Source organism: Calonectris borealis, chromosome W, assembly GCF_964195595.1.
Source record: "Calonectris borealis chromosome W, bCalBor7.hap1.2, whole genome shotgun sequence".
NCBI lineage: Eukaryota > Metazoa > Chordata > Aves > Procellariiformes > Procellariidae > Calonectris > Calonectris borealis.
Genome location: NC_134351.1, coordinates 4953978 through 4980469, shown reverse-complemented (window position 1 = coordinate 4980469; position 26492 = coordinate 4953978). Strand labels below are relative to the sequence as shown.

The window sequence follows — 26492 nt, the reverse complement described above, 5'->3', positions numbered from 1 at the left end:
ATTTTATACAGCAACGTGCCTAACGCACTAGAAATACTACATTACAAAGCAGATTATCTTACCTTTATTGTCATGGCCTATCTTGATTTTTTTCAGGTCTCCAATGTCCACGGACTCCACTGTAAACTCATCTACCTTCCCACGCTCAAATTTGTTCTTGTTAATCTTTGAGGCCTTTAGGCTGACTATCCCTGTTGTGGTGATGCAAAAGGACATTGTTCAGCATGTGAAACAAATCCTCTGGGAATGTCAACAGTGGAACAGGGGAAGTGGCTAAAACGTAAAAAATGGCTTTTCATCTCGAGATCTGAGCTTTGTCCCTCCCTCCCTCTGAACCCAGATCTGTATCAACACCTAAAATATACGATAATTCCTTTCTTGAGTGATCCTCTGGCAGTGCCGCAGGGACGATGCTGTTGTGCTGTGTTCACGGCTAAAGAAATTGGTCCTACCCATCGGTTCCCTGTCACTCTCACAGGCATCCGAGTCACTGCACACACAGCTCGGCTCCTTCCAAGAGGATTTGCTCATCAGCTGATTAAATACTTCTGGGCCTCTCGAAGAGGGAGAGGAGAGCTGGATTTCAGGAGCATGCTGATTCATTGCTGAGGAAAGCAAATCATTCACCGCATTCACTACTCAGTAATGTAGTCCCAGTCAACTGTGCTGTTTCTATAATTGAAATTAAAGCCTTTAGATCGGCAGCTGGTGCAAATCAGCATCGCAAAGTTCGACAGTGATTTACAGCAGCTGGTGGTACGCTCCCAGCTATCACGATGTACGCCGAGACAGCGAGAACATGAAGTTGTGTTAAAAAGGAGTGAGGAATGGGTATTGAGGAAACAAAAGGAAACCATGACCTGTCTTTTTAGGTATCCGGCAGTGAGGTGCCATCCTGTTCCATCACGTGAAGCCATACCTGTATCGTCTTTACTTCCATAGAGAGTGATGAAGACGTTGGCATCAGTCCCAGCATTCTTCTTGTCCCCGGTTTTCACTTTCACAGTGTAGGTTGTTGATTTAGCTGTTAGAGAAAATATCTTAATTTAAGAGTGTGAAGTCTGAGCAGGAATTAACTTTACTTTTCATCGCATATGTGTGTTTGGTTTGAGGTTTATTTTGACCGATTACAGCCATGTTGTAATTTCTAATTCCTGTTGTATGCTATGGTAGCTCCTGGGGTGAGCTGGGCTATCTGGTTGCAGAGTCTTCTACTGCTCCAGTCATTCAGTACATTGTCTGCATATCTACAGATAAGAAACGTGCTCAAGCCTTCCCATTTGCTTCCTGGGAATCCATAAGGCTTTTCAAATCTGCTTCTGCCTATAATGCTATTTCATTTAAAAAACCACACAACACCCTCTCCCCCCGCACCCTTTATTCTAATAGCACCAAATAATATATATGCATGTAACACATAGCAGAAAGTACGTGCACGTTGACATATACAGTTCATATTCATGAACAAACCCTTCACAATAGCATCATTAGGGAGGTTTCTATTGCCCCATCATCCAGCAAGAGCAGTAAACTCCTAAAAATTGTGGAAAAGTCTAATATAGTTTTCACTGCGCTGCAAAAACCTGCTCAAGATTTCCATACCGGCACCTTTCTTCCATAGACACATGTTTCCAAGATGCTGCTCAGCCAGAAGGTCCTCCTGAACCAAAGGGCTATCCAATTTGTGGAAATTTGTTGGCTGTACAATTTATGGAAATTATTTATGTATTCGAAAGCATCTGAGGGGGCAGCTTAAGACCTTACACTGGCAGTGAAGCCAATGAAAGTGCTGGGCACTCAGCATCTTTCAGCATCAGACCCAGGAGTGCGTTGTTGCTCTGTGGTTACTGTGCAAAATTATGTACAAGAAAGACAAAGTTATTTTGGAGGACAATGGACACAAGCAGCAAGATGGAAAATGAGACAAATTTAGGTCCCTTCCCTTTCTCTGGTCATGTTTGCTCTCTGCATGGTTTCATGTTGAAATGTTTAACCGTTCCAGTCCATGATGTGAAACGGCTGGGATTTATGCCTTAGATATTCGCAACAAATGTGCATTTCGGTTGGGAGATGATGACTGAACATGTTATCCATCTTCCTAGCTTTCTCACTTTGGGTCCAATTTTGCAAGATGATTAAATCACCTAAAAATGAGGAGCGTCCACTCCTCGCTAGCTGACACTTCATTCACACTTCATTCACACCTGAAAACTTCATGGTCGGGGCAGAATTACTCACAGCCCAGTGAACGCTAACTGCTAATGCCCTCAGCGCTGCTAATAACTTGGTTCCTTTTCAACCCCACACTGGAAGAAATACAAGGCTAACATAAACCTTTCTGTTCCAGGCCCAGCGTTGCAAGAGACTGGCCATCATTTTCCGAATCTTTCTTTACAAATGCTTCATCCACTGGGACCAGCTCCCTGACAATCTGACCGTCATCTTCCTCAACTGCTAACCACCGCTGGCATGGAAAATAATACCTACAAGAATGACAGCAGCACCCAGCACTTACACCAGACTTCACAGGCTTTAATAACATAAACAAGCACAGATCAGAGGCTACTTAAAAGAACAAGATTACTCAAAGCTGAACAATACATCTGTTTTCATCCTTGAGCTCTGGCATTGTTTGTGGAAACTAAATCCATAAATAGGTGAGCACTTACTGAAAAGTGCTGTTTCTGAGCTGTCCATCCCATATGATTGATTCCTTTTAGTTTTCACTCCCAGAAAAAGTTAAATAACTCAAGGGAACCTCCAGGCATTTTATGTTTATGAAGAGTGGACCCATCTTGACGTCCTTATAAGCAGTCCCACCCACCAGAGCATTGCACAATGCTCAAAGGCAAGCCTGTATTTCAGGTTTTTAACAGCCTAAGCTTTGCTCATCCAGCTGTCTGTGAAAATCATGGGAGTTTGCTTAGATCAGGACTTGGTTTTGGCCCAGATCTTTGCATTAGGTACAAAAGACAAATGAAACGTGAGGTCAGGGACTTCCAGAGTGGAGCCTTGAAAGGAAGCACATGAGTGCAGGCTCTACACGGGGACCTCTTCAGGAGGGAGAGTCCCTCCCAGAAGAAACAGAGAAAAGCTGAGGTTTCCTTCCAAACACTGCTGGTTCCCAAACTGCAGAGATGCTGGGACAGCAAAACCCCACGCAGAGGTACCCCAGAATGGCCCCACACTCAGTATAACAGCACAATCATCACAAGGCTCCCAAAGGATGCCTGCTCCCTGCGAGTTGGTGAGGAGCTACGATGGCCTTCTTGCATCTCCTCCGCCTTCCCGCGGTTCTGCAGGCTCCTGAGAACGTGCCCCCTTTTCTGACTGTATGAAAAGGGTGCGACAGGCTGCTCACGTGGTGCTCTCCTTGAGGTCAACAATCTCTACCCTCTCCAGGAACCAGCTTGGGCTAGCACCAGAGTTATCGTGGCGGATCCGCAGCTTCTTCAGCTCACCCAGATCAATGGCTTTGATGGTGAACACATCCACCTGCACAGGAGGCAAGAGGTAAATGACCGTGTTTCCCAGAAAGAGGGAAAGAGAGGCAGTAACTGGGCCAGAGTAATTTTTTTCGCATTAAAACAAAAGGTGTTTGTAAGTCTCCCTTGTATTCTTAGGGTAGAAGTAGTAAAATAACTACGGAGCTGTGAGCTCTCCCATTACACTCATGCTTGGTTCCTACAAGGCAGTAACAGCCACGGAGCTGCACAACCCTTCGCTCCTTTCTTTAACTCATCCCCATTTCGGCTTCCTCTAGGTTTAACTCATCTCTGCTAAATCTCATTCATTTCAGGCTTAGCATTTACCCCCAGATTGAATCTGGAACTGGACATAAATGTATTGACTCCACAGAAACTCTCCTGTGCACCTCCATGTGCTTTATTTCAAACCACAGAATTTTTTCCTTTTGTCATTTATTACAACCATGAGGTTCATTTATTAGCTGTATTAGTGTGACAGGATGGACCTTGTTATCATAATACTTTAAACATCTTAACGTGATTAACTTGTTGGTAGACGTGGGGTTTCTGCTCCCAAGAGAAGGGCACGTTACACTTGCAGCTTGGAGCTCTTCCCGCTGAATAAAGAACCATGTGCAGGTTGCAGTTTCACCGGTGCGAAGCTCATAAATCACAGCTAACAGCTTATTTAACGACCTTAGGCTCTTTTTTTCCGATTTCAGGTTTTCCACAGCTGTTTATTGTTTCCGTAATTTTTCGTTATTCAAAATTATTCCTTCTACAATTCCTGGCTATAATAGTAGCTTGCGAATTGTTCATAAACATTTTTATGGCAAATATTCAATCTACAAGAGATGTTGTTTAATTGGATTAGACTATAATGTAATTATAGCACACCATGTGATATTGCTTTTATTCCCTGACTGGTGGAGTAGAACATTTAGAATTGTATTTGCAATCTAAATACTGACATACTTGAACTGCCTCACAAATGCTCTCCAATATTAATTCGAAGTTTGTGGTTTTCAAGTATTCCTGGCAGGAAACATTATTACCAGAATGCTTACAGGAAGCAGATGCAAAAGGTGACTCCAAAGTAGAATTGGTGTTCAGCTTATTATTGAAATTAATTAATTAATTATTGAAATTCATGTTTTAAGACATTTTGCTTTAAATAATATATTTAAGAAATAAAACACATCTGAGCTTTAAGCTGAAAGAAGGCGGCAAGCCTTGCAGAGAAGAGACTGTAATGAATGGCCAGCATAACTGAGAGAGCTCGGCCAGCCTTCTGCTCGCTTGAGTTCATGCATTACCTGGCCCTTTTCAAACTTGTTGAGGTTATTCGACCTTTTCAGCTGTCGCTCACCCGTGTCTCCTCTTCCTACACCATAGATGCTCAAGAAGACATTAGAATCCGTCCCAGCCCCCCACACATTCCCAGTGAGAACATGGACTTCGTAAGTATTCTCTGTAAGTAAAATTGCAAAGGGAGATCAGGAAGAGCCCCAAAATAGCCATATTTCATCAGATCTGTGGCTCACCATGAAAGCAGGTAGCCCAAAAATGCCGCCACAGTCAGCTTTAAGAAAGGTTTTGTCTGGAGTTTGTTAAATTGCTTGCATGTGTCTTAAAACATGAGGGACTTCATCTTTCTCTAGCCCTTGTCATTAACCAAATAAATAGTTAAAGCTTGTTAAACTCCTAGCCACAGTGGTAACTTGTGGGACTCGCAACCCAAGTTCTCCAGACAAGCCTTGGAGAATCCTATAGCAGTCCTTTAGGATACTCTCATTCCAGGCTGTCTCCTCCACCTTTTGCCTGAGTTTAACCACTGTCCTCTTCCTCCCCAGAGCTGGTCAACCAACTCACAGTGTAACCTACACTGTGGGCCTGGGGCAACGGGATGGCTGGGGGGCCATGAACGGTCCTGCAAAGCACCACAGTGTGGTTATCGTCCTTCATGCAACTGCTGTATCCACACACACATGCAGATTCCCTCTGATATTTACCCTCCAGGGCAGATTCTCCATCAGGCACCAGTTCCACCACAAGCTCCTTATCTCCTTCGTCTTTAGCCAACCAGCGGTGTGCCATAAACGTATAGACATCCATTATTTCTTCCACCTTGGTTTCCTCTTCTTCCTCCTCATCAGACGACTTCTTTTTCTTCTTCTTCTTTTTATCAGACTCCTTTGTCTTCGTGGCAAGCCGCTTCAGCGTGACACTTTCCAGGAACCAGCCATCCCCAATGCCTTTCCCATCATGGCCTATGCGAATCTTATAAATCTTGCCAACATCTGCAGCCTCTCTCTGCCACCAAGGGAAAGTCAGCACCCAGGAGGATATAAGACATCTTAACTTCATAAAGTGCATTCTTAAAAATGAGGAGCATCGCCTCTATCACCCAAAACAATCCACACAAGGATAAGATCATTTTTTTATGCAAGTTTACCTTTACTTTTTCCTTCCTGTTTTATTCTTTCATAATTGCCGTCACCAAATCTCATCTGAACAGACTGAGCTGAAGACATTCAGAACAACCATGGCAAGGATAGGAGCTGAATTCATATTTACTGGGCTCCCTACTTCTCCATTTCTTGCTTCACCAGTATCGTCTCTATGTTGGCATTAAAGGTGAATATGCCAAAATACCATACTAGTTTATCAGATTCTCAGTACCTGAGTTCTTTTTTAAATGAGGAGGACTACAAGGATGCCGTGAGAAAATTAGGACAGCCAAAGTCCAACTAGAACTTAATCTGGCTACTGCCATACAAGAGAATAAAAAATGTTTCTATAAATAATTAGCAACAAAAAAAGGGCTAAGGAGAATCTCCATCCTTTATTGGATGTAGGGGGGAAACATAGTGACAAAGGATGAGGAAAAGACTGAGCTACTTAATGCCTTCTTTGCCTCAGTCTTTAACAGTAAGACCAGTTGTTCTCCGGGTACCCAGCCCCCTGAGCTAGAAGACAGGGACAGGGAGCAGAATGAAGCCCCATAATCCAAGGGGAAATGGTTAGCGACCTGCTACCCCACTTAGACCCACACAAGTCTATGGGGCCAGATGAGATCCACCCGAGGGTACAGAGGGAACTGACGGAAGTGCTCACCAAGCCACTATCAATCATTTATCAGCAGTCCTGGCTAACCGGGGAGGTCCCAGTTGACTGGAGGTTAGCAAATGTGACATCTACATCTACAAGAAGGGTGAGAAGGAGGATCCTGGGAACTACAGGCCTGTCAGTCTGACCTCGGTGCCAGGGAAGGTTATGGAGCAGATCATCTTGAGTGCCATCATGTGTCACATACAGGACAACCAGGTCATCAGGCCCAGTCAGCATGGGTTTATGAAAGGCAGGTCCTGCTTGACTAACCCAATCTCCTTCTATGACAAGGTGATCTGCTTAGTGGATGAGGGAAAGGATGTGGATTTTGTCTACCTAGACTTTAGTAAAGTCTTTGACACTGTTTCCCACAGCATTCTCCTGGAGAAACTGGCTGCTCATGGCCTAGATGGGTGTACTCTTCATTGGGTAAAAAACTGGCTGGATGGCCGGGCCCGAAGACTTGTGGTGAATGGAATTAAATCCAGTTGGCAGCCGGTCACAAGTGGTGTTCCCCAGGGCTTACCACAAGTGGTGTTTAATGTCTTTATCAATGATGTGGACAAGGGAATCAAATGCATCCTCAATAAGTTTGCAGACGACACCAAGCTGGGCAGGAGTGTTGATCTGCTTGAGGGTAGGAAGGTTCTATAGAGGAATCTGGACAAGCTGAATCGATGGGCCAAGGCCAACTGTATGAGATTCAACAAGGCTCAGTGTTGGGTCACAACAACCCCATGCAACACTACAGGCTTGGGGACGAGTGGCTGGAAAGCTGCCCAGAAGAAAAGGATCTGGGGATGCTGGTTGACAGCCGGCAGTGTGCCCAAGTGGCCAAAAAGGCCAACTGCATCCTGGCCTGTATCAGAAATGGTGTGGCCAGCAGGAGCAGGGAGGGGATCGTGCCCCTGTACTCGGCACTGGTGAGGCCGCACCTCGAATACTGTGTTCAGTTTTTGGCCCCTCACTACAAGAAGGACATGGAGGTGCTGGAGCGTGTCCAGAGAAGGGCAACGAAGCTGGTGAAGGGCCTGGAGCACAAGTCTGATGAGGAGCGGCTGAGGGAACTGGGACTGTTTAGCCTGGAGAAGAGGAGGCTGAGGGGAGACCTCATCGTGCTCTACAACTACCTGAAAGGAGGTAGTAGTGAGGTGGGGGTTGGTCTCTTCTCCCAAATAACTAGTGATAGGACGAGAGGAAATGGCCTCAAGTTGCACCAGGGGAAGTTTAGATTGGACATTAGGAAAAATTTCTTCACTGAAAGGGTTGTCAAGCATTGGAACAGGCTGCCCAGGGAAGTGGTTGAGTCCCCATCCCTGGAGGTATTTAAAAGACGTATAGATGTGGTGCTTTGGGACATGGTTTAGTGGTGGACTTGGCAGTGCTAGGTAAACGGTTGGACTTAATGATCTTAAGGGTCTTTTCCAGCCTAAACGATTCCATGATTCTATGATTCTAAATGAATAAGATACATTTAATGCTTAGCACGAGACATGAACCAAGCAAGAAGCAATAATGGCATAGTGAAAAGGCAGTAAACTCGGACTCAGATAACCTGATCTCTGACACAGACCATGGGCTTGGACTGCCCTTCTCCTTACTTCTCATCTGGAAAATTAGAAGAGTATCTTCTCACTTCGCTAGTGAGCAGAGAGGATCATTAGTGATTACAATACATCAGTGGCAGAAGGCTGTATCAGTAAGATTTCCATCTCTCTAGTCAATACAGCAGATACAAAACTTTGTTGGTTTAGGTTATTTGTGTGGATTACTACCTAAGGAAGTTGGATAGAAGGTTTTACTCCGTGCAATCTTTCAACAACCAATGTCTTGTTTCTGATGATTGCTTATGCTGTTAGGCAGTGTTTATATTATAAAACTTGCAAACATTTGCTTCAGGCTGAAATCTGGCAACTTGGCATGTAAGGGTTCAGTCTAGAAACATTTTTCTCTATAGTAGATTAAAACAAAATCAATTGCACACAAGATGCTTATCAGAAAACTAAAATTGATCCAGCTGTCCTGGCATAAAAAATGTGTCTTTCCTTATACTGCCTTACCCTTAGATTTGCTATAATCATCCTGCATGCCCTGTCTATTACTGATGGCATTTCCTATTAGCATGTAGCTCACACAATCTTATTCTTGCCCATATCTTTCTGTAAATATTCATATTATGAAAGAGATAGAGGATCTGTCTATTAATGCTTCAGAGCTTCTGCCTTGTATGCTTATAAAAAAAAAACCCACAGAAAATGGGCAGGACTTAAAGTCTGGCAATAAACATCTGAGAGAGGATATAAACATGGCTGTGTAAAGAGAACACTGTACATATGGCTTCATTATAAATCTGATATTGGCTAATAGCTTTTACTCATAAATTTTGGAAAGCTTATTTCCTTTAAAATCAGAGAAACCTAATCTTAAAATTATAGAGTCTTAAAAAAGCAAGAGTTTATAAGGTGCTAGTAATCTTAAATCCCAAAGAACTCATTAAAAATGGATAAACCTCACTAACTCCATTCTATAAAGCAAGAAACGGATGCAGGAGGAGGTGAACTGATCTGAAAAATACACATTACACAACTGTGGTAAAGCTGTGGATAAAGGCATCTCCATTTGGCCAGTGACAATGGGAAGTCCCCAGTCTTGATGATTCAGGGGGCATTACACGACTAGCTCCAAATAGGTGCTTAACTGTGATGAGATGGATCCCACCTCTGTCAGACTGCAAATTTACAAGGAGACCTAGGCACCACCGTGCTGAACCTTGTGCTGTGAACGCATACAACAGATGTGCCTTAAAACCCGCTTCCATCTGAACTCTGTTCTTTACTGTCCAGATGTTGGTGTCTCCTGAGTTACTTCAATACAGAAGGATATGGCTCTGACATGCCCTGACATGTCCTCTCCTTGCTCTAACCCCACAACAGGGCAAGAACTAAGACCATTCCTTTCCCCCAGACCTTCGTTTCTCTGGGCAGAAAACCCAAGCAAGCAAGCCAGAAAAGGACGGCGGTCCAACGTAGCCAGGTCCCACTCAGGAGAGGATGCCCAACTACGCTGTGGTGCACACCCGGTGCTCAGCCTTGCCAGCCCAGGACCTCTTGCTGCATTAGCCAGGTCCTGGCTCACACACCTGAGTTATGCCAGAAGCTTTTCATCCCTGCAAATACTCTGCTCACTGTTGGGTTGCTCAGAAAGAGGTGTGGACTCTGCAGCATAAACCTAGATGCTGGTCACACCGATAGCCGGAGGAGTGTGCTGTACACCTTGAGTGCCGTGACTGTGCAGTGCTTGCTGGACTAGTGCTACAGGCAGTAAAATCCATGGGGCACTCACACGTTCACAGAAATTACAGCAGCAAACCTCTGCAGGGTTGAGCTGACAACGTACCAGTGGCAAAAGGCGTGTGTGACCACAGGCAAAGCCAGGATTCCTTATATTCTCTATGGGGTTTCTTTTTCCCCAACTAGATAAAGAAAAGGGACAATAACACGTGGTCAGGCCCGAAATATAAGTTTAAGGTCTTTTGAGATCTAACATGAGTACCTCCTTTTGAAAGTAAAGGTAAACAAATGCTGCTATTAGACCATCTTCTTCCATGAGCATGACCATGACTGAGGGACCTTTGCTACCAGTCCCTCAGAAGATGAAAGTCGCTCCACGAAACACAAAACCTCCCAAAAGAAATAGAAAATCTCCCAAAAATATGGATAGAGGACAACGGATACCAACAGACCTGGCAACTTTGTTAAAAAGTCAATTGTTTTGTATGATTGGGCCAATTAACCTGTTGATGTCTCAGTTTTGGTTGACCATTTCTTTCCCCTCATAGAAGCGGCAATGACTGCCTTCATCATACCTTGAAGATATCTGTGGCTCCCCGTTCAAAGTTGTTCGATCTGTTTTCTAAGATGATTACTTCAGTTTTGCCAGTCTCGCCATAAATCTGCATGAAGACTTTGGCATTGGTGCCTGCGGCCCGCACGTCTCCAGTAACTACAGACACCTCGTAGTTTATCACTAGTCCAAAAATAAAGCAATTAAATCAGCAGAGAAGCTCAGATAACAACATTTCCGAGGGCTCAGGTTCAAAATTAAATTACCTTGTCTTAACAAATGACCACGTAGCCGACCATTTGCTCTTATCCAAACCGAATGTGGGATAACGCAACTCTTCACTGAGGAGTAACCTAATAGTTTTCCCTTTTACAAGTATAAAGCCAGTGTCAGAGGGGTGCAAAATAGAGCCTTGAACGGGAATTTCATTTCAGTATTAACTATAGAGTGGTTAAATGATCTTCTTAATATAATACAAGGGAGGGAGTTACACAGAGCAGAGAAAAACCACATCTTTTCTCAGGATCCCAAGGCAAATTTTAACCGTAGCCTTAAAAGAAAACAAATCTACTGATAAAAGTCAAATAGACAGTAGGGATTTGGTCCTTATTTATCAAACAGCCTCTCTCTTCCAGGCAATAGGGTAATACAAGCAGGACGGGGCGTGTGCTTGGCGCAGTTAAATGTGAAAAAAGCAGAACCCACTGATATTGTAATGAAGAATCACAGCTCCTTGTGCTGTGTTACACTGCCCAGGACGTAAATGTTTCATACGATCTCGGGAAATTAAGATGGAAAACTCAGTAATGTTTTTCCAACTGTTTTAGAAAAAAAACCAAACAGCAGAATAATTTACTTTCCTCACCAACATAAGCTCTTTGGGACAGGGACTTTCTGGTTTTGGTGTCTAACACAGTGGTGTCCTGGTCCTTTAAGAATGCTAGTAATACAAATTTAATCCTAGCTCTAAAAAAGCACACATTTCTCAATGTGTTTTATCTCACATTTCTCAATAGGCACAATCTCACTTGGGTAGACCTCCACCTCCACCCTGCCATCAGCCTCATCTTTGTCGAGCCATCGGTTGCAGGGGAACATGTACTGCCTTCCCTGGACTGGAACCGTGATCTGGATACTGGCCAGGAACCACCCAGACCGGAGACCCACGTTATCATGTCCGATCAGTATTCGGTTAATCTATAAAAAAGCAAACAAAAACCAAGAGGGCAGAAAAAAAAACCCAACACAACAGAATTTACTTAATATATAAAAATCTCCTTCCCCTGCCACCCTGTTCTTACACCATGTTCATGTATATCATTTATATATGTATTTAACTAGAAACTTAAAACACACTCTTTGCATGCCAGCATGTACGCTAGATTGCTAGATGTAATGGTCTATAGAAAAAGAAAATGTGTTTCTTAATCTCCAATGCAAAGGTCAGAGGTTCTTACATCACATTCAATCCTTAGCTATATATTGATTCTGAATTTAGCAGCTTGCACAAAGCACAGAGCCACCTGCGATTAATTCTTACCTTCCCAATATCCATCGTATCTAGAGTAAACTCATCCACTCGACCACGTTCAAAATAATTGCCTAGATCGTTATCAGAGACTAAGAGAGGCTCTTTGCTGGAGTCTGCTTTTTCACCGTAGAGTTTGATGAAAACTTTGGAATCTGAGCTGGCACCTGGGATATCTCCCGTCTTCACGCTGATGTGATAACTAACGTCTAAAGTGAGATCAATGTACAAAATACAGACACGTGAGTGGCATTTCCAGTGCTCAGCCAGGCAATTGGTTCCAAGAGATATAGGGGAGGGGGGGGTCCAGCTACAGAGAAAGGACTTTGCTCCTCCATTCATGCATCCAGCATCTTAGGGTCACTCTGGATAAGCTGTCACACCTTGGAGTTATTCACCAAAACATAAGAGATGCAACAGTTACATTAATAAACAGAAAATATTCTGTACTCCTCCCTCTCACTGTTAGATGATTACCAAGCCATAAAAATGAGCTTAGGCAAGTGAAGTGATTTCACTTTTTTTGTACTTACAATTTAATTCAATAGCTTTGACTTTTTTTTTCTAAAACAAAACAAAAAGCATCTCAACCTGAGCTCTGTAAGCACTGTTTTCTAAAGAAAATTACAGTATTGGAGCCCTGGTTCTCCAGAGAAGGACAATGTAATCTTTTTGGTGATTTTCTTCTGGGAATACAATATTATTCAATGGAATTTACTCTACTAAAGCAGTAGCAATTCAAGATCCTTCAGAGAAAGCTATACAAGAAAGCAATTCTTAAATCACAACATTAAAAATCAAAGTTTCTTTCTACATATATAATGCTGCAATTATTCTCTTTTATGCAAATTAATCCCATTCATAAACTAGGATTTAAAGGTCAGAGGCATTTCCCCCCAAGTGACCTACTGCAGCTTCTTGCATAAGAATGGCAAAAAAAGCCCAGTAGATTTACTGTGAGCTGACATGAATAATTAAGTAGAATAAAGCAAGTATATAGGTGCATACACAGCTCAAACCCAGACCTTTTTTTTTCCCAAGCTAAACTTACTTTTTAGCATTGGTGACTCCCCAGCGGGCACTAATTCTCGGACAATCTGACCATCATCCTCATTTTTGTCAAGCCATCTGGTTTACAAACAGAAGCAAGTTATCTTTGAATAATTAGGACCTATTAGACCTTTCAAAATCTAGGCTGGCTCCCCACATAGTAAAAATCCACACCATAGTCAAAAAGATATTTTCACAGGGCTCTATATCCCTGTTAACTTTGCAGGAGCTTGACCAGACCCTATGGCAGTCACACTTTAAACCTCCATTTTTCCAAGAAGAGAGATCATGAGAGCCCTGCTCGCCGTAGATAAGCATCCGTTGTGGTGTCCATCTGGAAAGCACAAACTCCATAGCCACAAGTTATTCCTGTAAATGGAGTCTCAGTCTCTTGAAAGCATTAACCTTCATTGACGAGACATACTTGCAGCCTTTATTACTAGCCACCTTGATTACACCTTTTATAGCATCTAAGTTACTAAAACACCCTTTTTTTTTAGTGTTTGCTAGTTTATCGTCACTTTTCCCTTCTTTACAGAAAATATATAACCCTTTTTTCTCCATCAGGACCGGGATGAATTATGTTGTTCCCATTTTCAGGGCTGGGTATGTGGAGGCAGCTGGCACCAGCAAAAGGAAGGATTTCCTTTGTTTCTCAACATTAATCTAATGATCCAATTAGACTAATTAGGAAGAAGAGCTGGGCACAAAGGAAAATGTAGCATGATCTCAAGGAAAAAAAAGTCTAAAAGGAAAATGGAAGGCAACCAATTGTTAATCTGGTAATTTTTACAGCTGCTCCTTCAGCCTCCGGGATGAAGGAATTACAGCCCCAACCCCATACAGCAACCGTTGCACGACAACAGCTAGGGCCCTGGCAGAGGTTTCTCACTTTCCACTTCAAACCCAGACTGCTGCGGCACTCAAGATATTCCTGTAGGCATCTGCTTAAGCTCAGGTTTCCCACAGCGGTGCACTGGGGCCATTTCAGTCCCCGAACATCACGTCGTGAGAGCAGGCGCAGTTCCCAGAAAGCCCGTTGTTCCCAGGTACACAGCTATCTGCAGCAGCATCTTTTGCAGTTAAAAATACTGCTTAGAACCAGCGGGGGTGAACAAAGGACAAGTGATTAAGCTCTGGCAGGTCACGCAGGGTATTTAAATTGCTATAATAATTCCCAGAACTAGAAAGAGAAAAACAAATCCCCAGAAACTGTTTCTTTTTAAAGGCGGCCACACAACTATGTGAATGACACCAGACCACAGAAGACCTGCTTCTGCACAGACACATGCGGCGCAGATGTACTGCAAGCTTCCCGCGACGTCCCCGTGCCACGCGCGTTCTCCTTGGCTGACCCTCACACCAAAAAGGAGGGGAGCTCACTTCTCATTTAAGTTTCCACCTTTGATTATGCTGATGAGGCAACACACATGGAAACCAGCAAACGACCCTCATAACAGGAATTTGGGGACATGAAACAATGCCCGCTGAGAACCGGATCAAGGAAGGTTATCTTTTTAGTCTCCTCTCCCTTCCCACGCACAAGAAAACAATAAGCACAAAGAAACCATGCAGAAACCCAGCACTGGGAGAGAAATCCAAACATAAGCAAGAGCCTGCCGGTCCCAGAAGCACTAGCAGCAAAGTCCCCATGCAAAAGAGGTGCATGCAGCCCCACCACAAAGACACACATCTCCACTCGCAGCTCCCCTCTAAGCTTTGGTGGGTTGTCGGGTATGCAGTCTACCCCGTATTCTTCCCTTTCACTCTGTAAAGCAGGTGGCCATCTGCAGGTGGCTGGAAAAGGGCTGAAAGCTAAGGGGGTCAGCATGATGGCGACGAACACGTGAACATGTGATGATCACACAAACACCGTGTGAGGGCATCAGGTGCGGTGTTGTGCCTCAGTGGAGGCTGAGAGTTGTAGTGGGGATAGAGGAGCAGAAAGATCTGTGGGGAAGACCATGAAATTGGTGTCAAGAACTGAGCAAGGGTGGAGTGCAAGAGGGGCGGAAGAGGAGCATGCCAAGACATCATGTTGTCTTAAGAAAGGAAGCCTTTATTGATGTTTTGGGGTTGGGGGATTTTTTTACCTGTTGGAACTGGTCCTTAATACCTTTGTATCATGTAGTTCTTGATGCTGGCTGAGAATTCACGTCCTTGGACAGGTATCCAATGGCTAGGGGATCACATCATCCCAAAAGTCAAGATGCTTCTGCGTACATGGATGTTAACTGGGAGGACCCACAAAATTCGAGCCTGAACTCCACCACCCCAGGACCACTGAATTCAGCACAGCCTTCAGGAAGGCAGAAGCTCACAAGGTAGACACATTTCTGCTCTCCTGCTGCTGTTTTTTGTGTCCTGCAAGCTGCTGTTTATGCTGCCAGTGTACATACTGTTGTTTTCTGTCACTTTTGCCATTGCTGAGGTTTTAGGGAATCGTGGGATGAATCTGGGTGAACCGCTTCTGCGCCAAGGTGGCAGGATGAAAATACATCCCATAAGAAACAGATCTCTCTGTGCAGCATGGAAAATGCTAACTGCTTCAGCAGTGAGGATGGACAAGAAAAATTAATCCCAAAAAAGAGGACACACCCCTCGATAAAGAAATTCCCTCTACCAATGTTGGTAGCTCCTGATGGCAAGAGGAGTATGTCTTGGACTGGAAGAGGAAGAGGGAGGTTTATCAGCAGCAGTGGACTAAGGCTCCTTATTTTGTTTCAGCCAAGAGAATAGCCAGAAGTGGCAGAAGCACTATTTTCTCAAGAAGATGACTTTAACTACTGACAGAGGAAATATTTGGATGAGCAACGTCCTTGTGTTCCTTCCCTTCAGCACATATGCTGCAATATCCTAATTTTACTTCAATGTAATTCCAATAATCACTGAGCAGCAGATTGCAACCAGGGGTTTATAGTCTTATACTGAACAGGAATGGATTGGCACATTATAAACACATCAGGCTGCAGAAAATAGAAATTTTCAGTATAGCGCCATCATATTCCTAGTACAAAAGACCTGTCAAAATCTTTTATTTTACCGGAGCTTCCATACGATTTCAGTCCACGTAATTCACACACCACTGGGTTTTGCAAGCGTGTAATCGTGTCCTGTATCATATACTTAGTTCTAAAGAGATATTGTATGTCCAATAACCCAAAGCAGACACAAATACGACATGAAAGCCACTTCAGAGAGAATTTCTAGAGGATCAGAGAGTCAGGGAAGCACTGGAAAAAAATACGGTATGACATCATATATAACATTTGAAATCCAGTAGATGATAGCCTGCGTGCAGTTAGAATGACTAGCACATCCATTAGATTCAGAGATACATATGTATTTGTGTGTGTCTTTAAATATAACCTATATATAAAAATATGTGTAAAATAGATAGACATTTCAGTCTATTTTTAGGCAACAAAAGGAGGTTTCTCTGGATCCTTTGTATAATGAACACTTTTGGCATTTGATTGAATAAATGTTCTTTCACAGGAGCCTCCTAGTGCATCATCCCATTCATGGTCTGTCTGTTGTTCTTCAGAGAATTAATGATGTTCCCTTATGCTTGTGCTGGAGAAAAATTAGGATGGTGCAGTCCATATGCTTAGAAAAAAATATTAGGAAGTATCATTGAAGATTTCAGTGGAGCTGTAACGATTTATAGCATATAAAATTCTATCCTATCACGAACTCACGACTTTGCCTGATTGAAAATTCATTTCTGTCTGGGATATAAATATTATGAAAAATAGGCTATTTTAGAGAATGTCAGCTAGTCCATTCCTGGACCTCCACAGAGCTTTGAGGAGAAAATGAAATCTGAAGAACTCAGTTCTGAGCTTCAAAAAGCTTTGGCTCCAGTTCTGGGGCGAAAGTTGAACTCCTTAATTTTGAACTTTCTAGTGGTATTCACAATCACAATACCTAAACCACATCAAGTATGGTAAGGTATAAATTTTTCAGCTGTGCCACTGAATGATTCAGCGTTCAGTCCCTAAAAGCATGGATATCATAATGTTGTGTGGTCGTAAGGGAGGTATAATACTGCAATGCATACAAGCGGTGTACTAGTAATTCTGCAAATAACGCTTGGAAAAGTTACTTGCATTTACTTCTTGCAAGCACAGATCAAATGACCGGTTTAAAAATCACTGAATCTAAGAAGAGCTACAAGCTTTTCCCTTTACAGCCAACTGTTTTAAGAGTTGAAAGCACAGGCCTGGGAGTCATTATTTCTCGATGCTCTTCCTGAATCTGACACAAAGTCACAATTAATCCACTTAGCTTCCCTTTATCTCTGCTGGCTGCCTTGTACAACTAAGACAGTTCTTCTCATAAAGCTCTTGTGACTATTAGGTAATAGATGTTCATATAAAGTCATAAAAAAGCTTTCAAATTAAAAGGCAAAACATAGCCATGTATATGAATATGTAAATAACAAGAACAGAGACTTCAATGAGTTATATGCAATGAAGATCTATAAAGATCTCCTACAGACATTAGCTGTAGTGGAAGCTGGTCAGCCAGCTCTTTGCTATAATATCTGCTCTCCACATGCTGGTACAGCCTAGTTTTTACAGGTGAGAAGCCTGTGAAGCTTTCTGCTCAGGTGAGATGTGTTTCTGCTGGAAGGCATTTTGTCCTCTAGCTGTCTCACAGCAGCAGCTTAAGCGGCAGAAAGCCAATGGAGTAGCTTTCAATAAGGACACAGCAGCAGCAGTTGTTTTCTCCAGACCATGCAATTGTGCTGTGTAGAAGAGTGGAAGTTAATCAGGTCTTGGAGATGAAGGCAATGAGAACATCAGCATGTCCACTGGCTGGCCACAGACTGGCCAAGCAGAAACGGAAGCTTCCCTGGTGTCCCCCGGATGGAGTCACTAACTAATCTCGCTCGCATTCGTTCACTAAAAGAAGACGCTCTTCTTCTTGGCCAAGTCTTCTTCCACACCTTGGCTCTGAAGAAGCAGCTGAAGCAGGCCTCCCTGAGCACCTGCCCAAGCAGCGAGGACATAAGCTGTCCTTGGCCCACAGGACTGGAGGGGAACATCCAAACGCTGCAGGTCATGGAGACGTTTGTCCCTCACATGGAGGATGCAGTGGGTGAGCACCTTCGCCCTCAGATATCTCCAGACTCCATGACGACACCCGTATACTGCGATGATGCCCCAGTCTCTCGAGAGACACAGGCACCAAAGATAGTGAGAGGGAGCAGCTGTCCCTGTGTTTGGAGGTGATCAGTCATGTTACCTTCTCAATCTGAGAGGAAGAGATAATGCTGGTGCAAGGACAGCAAACAAAGCTGCACGAACAACACTGATACCACTTGGAAAAAAGAGACATTAAGAAAGGCAAGAAGAGTGGAATTCCATCACTTGTGACTTGAAGCCTGAACGCATCCCATTAATATTTTGGGGGTAAGGTCTTGGGGGGTTTTCTCCCTCCTTTTTCAGTCCCTGGTCTGAGGGGAAGCCCCGTGGACTCTGATGCTTCTGACCCCCAGGTGTAAACCTCAGGGGAAGGGGGTCATCACTCCAAGCTGAGGGAAGACACCCAGTTATACAGTCAAGTAAGGAGACAATTCAAAAGGAAATCTTTAAAATGAGCCAGCTGCATAGTGCAGTTAGACACCGAAATATCTCTAAGGAGTCTGAGCAAAACAGCTCTTCACGTGGACACTTCACGTCCAAGTGAAAACCTGTCTCGCTTGCCTGCTTAACTCAGTAAAACATATGGTTGTTCAATATGTATCAAAAGGCAGCAATGACAACATGGTGGTTTGTTCTTTGAAAAGGGAGAGGCTGGCTTGCTTTTCACAACCAAGATGACATTGCATCTGCTGCTCCGTGCTGTCTCCCCGGTGAGTTTGCTCTCTGATGTGACGTGGCTTTAGCAACGCAGAGAGGCTGGGGCTGGCTCCCGTTTTGTATTTGGCTGACTCCACTCGTTATAGCGGAGTTCTTTCTGATTTACAGTGACAAGAGACAAGTAACCAGCTTAGCGGTTTTACCTTTGTTTGCAATTTAAAAAGAATTGCGTTTGCTTTTTACAATTCCCCTTGTCCCCCAGAAGGTGACTTTCTATAACGGGTACTTGATGTTGTTAAGTGGAGCTCAGTGGACTTCCACCTTACAGGGTGAACATCCTGAGAGGGACACTGAACTACGCTGAAGTTAGTCTCTTATGTTTTCACCCAGTTCTCTCTGGTTTGTGCTGTAATGCTGAGGCAGACCCTAGTTAGTGCCGGGACAGATGGTGCCTCTCTTTCCCCATGGGTAGCCTCAGCACAGCACATTTCTTTTGGCCACTTGATTGTCTAGGAAAGAGAAGAATACATTTATAACCCAGCCATAGGGGTAAGTTACAGCCCTCTGCTCTACCACTATCTCTGTCTGCATGATATGCATTTCCCTTCATGCAAGGAGCTCTCAAGTTGGCAGCATAACAATTTTGCATTCTCCCAACACAAAAATAGCATCCCATTGCTCCTGGAAAGATGGGATGTGCATGTGAGGGACCAGAACCTCGTCCTACACATGCAATAAAACTAGCAGATTGCAGCGGATTGCAGAGCGTGTTTCTGCAGCAGGCAATTGCAGCGACACTGGATGTGGTACTGGAAGGTTGCATTTTACCTTTTGGAAATTCTCTATTACTGAGTTAATTCCTGAGAAGTTCACAATTCAGATTGCTGTGGCAAGGGGAGTTAACCGTATCTTAAACCTCCCAATCCACACTCTTTGCTTTCAGGCTTAGCAAAAATAAATGAATGAATAAATAGGATTAAGCTGTGTTCAGAAAATTCCAGTCTTGGAAGAACAGCTAGGCTCTTCAAAGTCTGGCAAATGCGTAGATGAAGGCATAATTTGCAAACGTTGTTTCCAGTACCTGTAGCAGGGGAATTCCACAGCCTCACTTTCTGGCTGTCCTTCTTCCCTCACTATCACTTTGGCAAGGTACCAGCCACTGCTTCCTCCTTTGCCATCATGCCCTATCCTCACCCTCCTCACCTGCTTCAGCGTCACTGCTTCAACGAAGAATTCATCAGCCTTTGAGAAGGAAAAGAAAAAAAGTAAGGCAACATTTCTCCTTAAAAACAAACAACCCAAATTTATTATTGCAATCAAACTAACATCATCAGCATGCTGCAAGATAATTCTTCACAAGATGGAGGAGAAAGTAGGAATTAATTTACCGAAGAATGAAAGCTTGAATATTTGTACTAGATGTATAACATTAGATTTACAAATATATGATCTGCCAGCATTTTAAATCTCCCACATCATCGCATGCCCTCCACAACTGTAAAAAAGAAAAGTAACCTGATTATTAAGAAGTTCATACAGAGAAGCAGGAAATCCAAGTTCAAACCCCTGCTCAGATATCAGCTTTCTGGGAAACCTGGGGCAGGTCACTTCAGGCCAAATCCACAGAGGTATTTAGAGGTACAGTTCAAAGACGTTAAATTCAGACAACGTGGACTACTGAGCCCAATTTAACCCCAAGCATTGGGCATGGCTGCACAGGGATATTTCCAGCTGCTCCATGAGTTGTGTTCAGAGGTTGGTGTGAACCTAACCCAGCAGCTAAATACCCTTAATACCCTACAAGAGACACGACCTTTATGTCTTTTTTTCTTTTTTTTTTCCTGGAAGAGCTCAAATCACCAACCTACAGATTAGCCCAAGTGATGGCCCCTCAAAACCAGAGCTCTGTTACCCAAGAGCGTACTGGGAGCAGCAGTTCCCGATGGCTGAAGGAAGGGAGATGTATTAAAAAAGCGAGTTACTCCTCTGGGAATCAGGCCAGACAAGTATCTATGGTACATGTACAGACGCACACACACGTATGGTAAATACTGTGTGTAAACACACAGCATATCTGAAGCATATAGCCCAACAAACAGACATGACTGCTGTGGTTACCATCTGGCTGAGATGCCTCGCTAGGCAAGAGAAAGCTAACCAAACACTGCGACTCGTTCGCTCCTCATCTCCCAAAAGCCCCTGAAGCACATATGGTGGTAGCACATATCCAGCTAGCTCCCAGAAGGCGTGGTGGCGAGGCAATATTTGTTTAAATATTTAAATTTATTAAAACAATCATAATTTTTCCATCATCCAGGACTCCAAACTGACCTTTAAGGTAAAGATAACTGAACATATTAACACTGTTTTAAATGTTGGGCTTACGTACATGAACAAGTGTTACTTACATACTCAAAACTGCTGAATTGGGGATTTCAGGTGTCAAAACCTCACTGAGTCTGTCTAAGTCAATGAAGTCTAATTCATTAGACCTGATGTTCATCTTACTTATTAAAGGCTGATATAAATTAATGAGTAAGTAACTAACTGGAACCACAGCAGGGCAAACACCTAATTTAGAGGCATCTTAAAATTTTACCTTCTATACAGGCTGCTAGTTTGCATCTGCAAGCAAACTTTTCAAGTTAAATTGGTAATCAAGCTACTATTGGTTTAAGTGGCTGTAGATTAGAGACCGCATTGACTTAGCTACATTTCTTTTTAGCAGGGTATCTGAGTTAATCAGTGTAAATATACTCATTCAGTCTCTTGAATATACGAGCTCTAACTTTGTCAGGATCAATCTTTAAATAGCTTCCAATTCATTCACCAGCTTTCAGCTCCTCATGCTAAGCAAGCGGTTTTCCATTAGCAGATTCCAGCTTGGTTTATATCATCTGGATACTATTAATCACATGAATTGATTTCCAAAATTATTTTTCCTTTTTTTTTTTTGTCCCTTCATGCAAGTTACCCTATCACTCATTTTTGGGAGTAAAAATAAAATAGTCATCATCTGTGTTTAAAATATTTGTATCTTCTGTACACCAAGCATCTTTCTTTAGAACTCCATTGAAACAGTGTTCAAACTACCACTAAAACATAGCTCATTTTGCTACCATTTTGACAAAGCTGCCAAATGCCAAAATGCTGTCCTTTACAGCTTGGACCTACCTTTTAAAAATAAAAAATGTAAGTGCATAGGCAAAAATATGATGTTTGCAATGTCCACGTCTGCAAACCTTTGTATCGTTTAGAAGCAGAACAAACTTTCACACTATGTAAATGACAGGTCTTACAGGCACAAGATGAAAGTTCTTTTAAAGTCTAAAAAGTCAGTTATTTCAGTGAAGAATTGGAAATTCTGGACACTCAAAGGCAAATCCAATATGTTAATGCATATTTCATAAGCCTAAATTCAATGATCAATTTTGAAAACATGACCTCCATTTATCCGCATTTTCTTTCATTCCAAATCTTCAATCTGCAAAGTTCTGCGATCAGATTCTCAAAATCTCCTCCAGGAGATACTGATTATATTTTACCAGTCTAAGTTGGACCGTAGAGATCCAAAATGTGCCTCATAATTGAATACATATTAAGTAGGTTGACCCCATAGATCAGATCAGCACACTAGTTGCTTGTTAATGCTGCAAGGGCTTTAACTACAGTTTGACCTCTTCATTATCTCCAGCTTTCCAGGGAACAAGCTCTGTCTTCAGTTCAGGTCATTTCCACCCCTCTCCATTCAGGACACAGGCATACAAAAACATGTTGAAAACCAGTGTTGAGAACCAGATTGAAAATAAGACACAAAAATTGAGTGTGGCATGGTTGAAGGGAGACTGCAGGAAATATAAAGGAAACACATTAGGCTTTCGGTTCTGATTTTCACATTAAATAAGATGCTTTTTCTTCCTTTGCCCCAGAAGCCAAAGTTTTGCCATATTAGATGGAGGAGGAAAGGCTCCCTCTTGTTCTTGGAAGATTGACAGATGTCCTGGAAGCCTTCCCCAATCTGAAGATGCAATTTCCACAGTCGGTACTTAGTTGGGGAGCAAACCAGGAGACTCTTTTATGAACATAGCGATGTCAAGCAAGGGCACACTGTCCCTGACCTAAACCTCCCTCCAACTGCAACCTGTTACGATGCTCTGTGGACATGATTTATTTCTCCCTATTGCCCTAGCCCAAACTGGCAAGGAAATCAGCCAAGTTTACAAATACACATCTCGGAAAAAAACCTACACACACATTAAAACCCGTCTTAAGAAGCTGCCGTGTGAACTTACGTTGCCTTTTTCAAATTTATTGACAGTGTTGATGCAGTTGTAGAGAACGCGCTCTCCCGTGTCTCCCTGGTCGCCGATGAGGCAGACAAAGACGTTGGCATCTGTGCCGCTCCCACTTACCGTCCCGGTGCAAACCGTCACCCGGTATTTTATCACTGTGGAGACATAAATTAATAAAACAATTTCAGCAACACGATTAATTGTCATTTAAATTTACTGCATTTTCCACAGACTTGCAATTAATTTTAAGTGCTCATACTTCCAGTTAGTACTTCTGCTGATGTATTGACTTTTACACTTCCATATGATCACTAGGAAAAAAAAAAAAAACCAAAATAGGAAGGCCTGCAATGTTAAGAAAACCCATAAAACCCCTCCAAAGAAGGACACAGAAATGCCGTCCCTTTCAGGCAAAACCTCAGGAATTGGAGTGCATAGCTGCCTCGGGGCCCTCCTCCCTTCCCGAGAGGATCCTGGTGATAGGAGGCCTTGTAACAACGTGTTTGGGGAAAACATCGTTTTCAGCATCCAGGGGCATGGCAGGCAGACAAAAAAAGTTAAAAAGGGTCGAGTGCTCAGGGACCTGAGGAACGGGCTCTTCATCTTGGCTTTATGGGGCAGGACAAGCCCAGTTGGCCCCATGTCCTTGGGATCCTCATAGTGCAGGAGGTCGGATTGTGTCTTGCCTCTTTGTCACCTTTGAGATCTTTATTTAGGATTTTGTTGGATGGATTTTGAGCTGCTACCTTCCTCCCCCCACCCTGCCCTCATCTCTGCCCTCCCATCCCATTGGGTGAAGGATTTCCAGAAGAAATTTCACAACGAAGAACCAGTCCACAGACCAACCTTCAAGAGAGAGAGATCTTTTTCTCCAGCATCGGGAAGAGACAAGAACCAATGCTCCCACCCTCCCTCCAAAACCCGCCTGCAAGCCCAATACACGGGTGCTGCATCTCGCCTCTGCTCGGCACAACTGCTCCTCACGGGGAAGTGCCTGTATTTGAACTCAAGCAGCCCTCTCCACAGTTGATTAAAAATACATTTCAAAACCAGGTTTATTTACATTTTAATAACATCTGCAATTACAATTACTCTTCCTCTTCTGAGGAACTGCTCAGCTGCATACAGATCACTGAGTTCATCGGAAATTTCAGAAAACAGGGGACTCGTGGTCTACAGAGTGTGGGGCCCCATTGAGTGCTTTGATGGAAATCAGAGAAATCCCAATGGCCACCTTGAGATATTCTGCTCTCCAAAATTCTCCCTCCAAGTACATTTTAGTTCTGGTGACACAAGGTCAAGGCAGAAGTGGCCACTTCAGGAAGCCAATGCAAAGTTCTGCAGCTTTCCTTAATTAAATCTCCAGTTCAAGCATAGTTAACCCAATAAATAGTTCAGATTGCTCACACATACTAAAAGGTGCCTATGCTCTTGCACAACTGTTCTGTGCAACTTCCTATACATTTATACATACACTTGCATAAATGTGCATGCAATTAAATAAAACTTTAAAGCCCAAAAGTGATTGTTAAATTTTAGATTGCATTTCAGCTAAGCTTGCTTTCCATGAACATTCCTTCAAACCTGGCATTTCACATTTTGAGGGAGACTGGAAACAATACAAGTTTGGAAAAAAAAAAAAAAATAGCTCTGGAAACAATTGTGCTGTGGCCAAATCTCTCCCATCTCCCACCACAGAGAAATCTGCTCAGAATAAGAGCCTGGGATTTCTGAGGCTTCATGCAGCTAATGATGCACACAGAAAATACTGCAGAGAGAAAGTGCCAGAAAGAGAAGATAATTGAATTGCATCGGCCTGCCTGTGCATCCCTTACACAAAGAGGGTTTCTTTCTATTCAGGTCCTAAGCGAGCCCCTGCACAGAGCCCGTGGCTCTCACCTGGCATGACTTCAGTCACTAGAGATCCCTCCGCAGGGAGCTCCCGCACGATCTCATTGTCCTCTTCATTTATATCTAGCCAGCGGCCGCAGTTGAATGAGTATTTTTCTTTTGTCAGCGTTTTCAACAGAGTTACCTTCATTAAACCAAAACACAGCGTGAGTTCAGAGGCTTAAAGACAAAAAAGCAACAAGCTCCTGACAGGTTTCTTGCCTGAGAAGCAAGAGTAGGTAGCAGCAGAGAAATAACACACATTAATAACCAGACCGTCATTCGGATTCGCACACCGCAGCGATGCACGGAGCAAAGACCGTCAGAGCTGATGGCTTTTCATTCCTCCTTTCTCCAATCGCTCCACGGTGTTGTGAAAGTTTTGATGGATACCGTGGTTCTTAGTAATTGCTCATCGTATGCCACTGTATAAATCCACAGAGCAAATCATGGATGGCGCTTGCACTGCTGGTCCCCGCAGCTCCAAACCAGTGCATGGCACATTTAGAAAACACCCAGAAAATGGCAACAAGAATGATCAAAGATCTGCAGTAGCTTCCAAAGGAGTAATGAGCAAATAAGGTGGGGCTCTGCAGATGGCTGGAGAAGCGGGTGAAGGGAGGATGTGATGAAGGTCTACAAAATCACAGGTGGCATGGAGAAGGCAGAGGGGGGTCAACTATTCACCCTTCTGCTAGAAGAAATACAGGGCATCAAATGATGCTTGTAGAATAAAGTTCAAAGCAAACAAAAGGACACAATCAACCTGTGAAGTCCTTGCCAAACGCCATCATGGTCGCTAAAAGTTTAATTGTTCAAGGGGAAACTGGAACTTTTAAACAAATAAATGGAAGAGAAACCTACTAAATGCTTCCTATTTAGTAGATCTGTTCAGGAAGTCTCCGACTGGAAATAGTTGAAAGCTGGAGGAATATTAGGGGAAAGTATCATAAATCCTTGTCCTTTTCTTACTGTTCTCTAATTGTGCACTTATGTGACACAGGAGAGAGGATGTTGGGCTAGATGGACTTTTGGCCTGACGGCATGGCTGTTCCTGTAATAGAAAAAGGAAACCTGCCCTGACATGAAGTAAGCCTGGCATGAAATGTGTGAGGACTGGAACAGACCGTCGTTAAGGCATCATCTGAGTTCCTAGATGCTGAAATGGGTGCACCAGTGGTGGGATTCATGTGCCATGAACCTGATGCATCCAGAAAACATCAGACTGGCTGTATAAGGGCAGATTGATTTCATGCATCTTCACCAGGTTTGCTTAGACAGTTTGGTCCAAAGTGAATCCTAGACGCACTGTCAGATCCCTCTTGTCCTCCCTGACCACAATTTCTGTGGAGGAAAAGAGGATACCCCAGGGAAATGTATAGCTATGGAAGGTCTAAGCGTTCTTGCTCATCTTCTGTGAACAACCTAGTAGAGACGATTGCAGGGGCCCAAAGTCTGATCAGAACTTTCTTTTTGATAAAGACCACAGCCAGACACCTTC

At 43.3% G+C, this 26492-nt stretch overlaps 2 protein-coding genes across 2 annotated transcripts in view; both read right to left on the bottom strand.

The window, feature by feature from the left end:
* LOC142074786 (lipoxygenase homology domain-containing protein 1-like) overlaps window positions 1-11976 on the bottom strand; it is a 77513-nt gene extending 65537 nt beyond the window's left edge. Inside the window, exons 1-9 of the mRNA XM_075135662.1 lie at window positions 11962-11976; window positions 11426-11618; window positions 10444-10604; window positions 5480-5780; window positions 4784-4938; window positions 3362-3495; window positions 2335-2483; window positions 920-1024; window positions 63-191 (exon numbers count right to left, since the gene is read on the bottom strand). Of these exons, the coding sequence (XP_074991763.1) occupies window positions 63-191; window positions 920-1024; window positions 2335-2483; window positions 3362-3495; window positions 4784-4938; window positions 5480-5780; window positions 10444-10604; window positions 11426-11618; window positions 11962-11976 (1342 nt within the window). The remainder of the gene's footprint in view (window positions 1-62; window positions 192-919; window positions 1025-2334; window positions 2484-3361; window positions 3496-4783; window positions 4939-5479; window positions 5781-10443; window positions 10605-11425; window positions 11619-11961) is intronic.
* Window positions 11977-24552: 12576 nt separating this feature from the next.
* LOC142074997 (lipoxygenase homology domain-containing protein 1-like) overlaps window positions 24553-26492 on the bottom strand; it is a 58701-nt gene continuing 56761 nt past the window's right edge. The window contains exon 12 of the mRNA XM_075135990.1: window positions 24553-25136. Within this exon, the coding sequence (XP_074992091.1) occupies window positions 24954-25136 (183 nt within the window). The 3' untranslated portion in view covers window positions 24553-24953. The remainder of the gene's footprint in view (window positions 25137-26492) is intronic.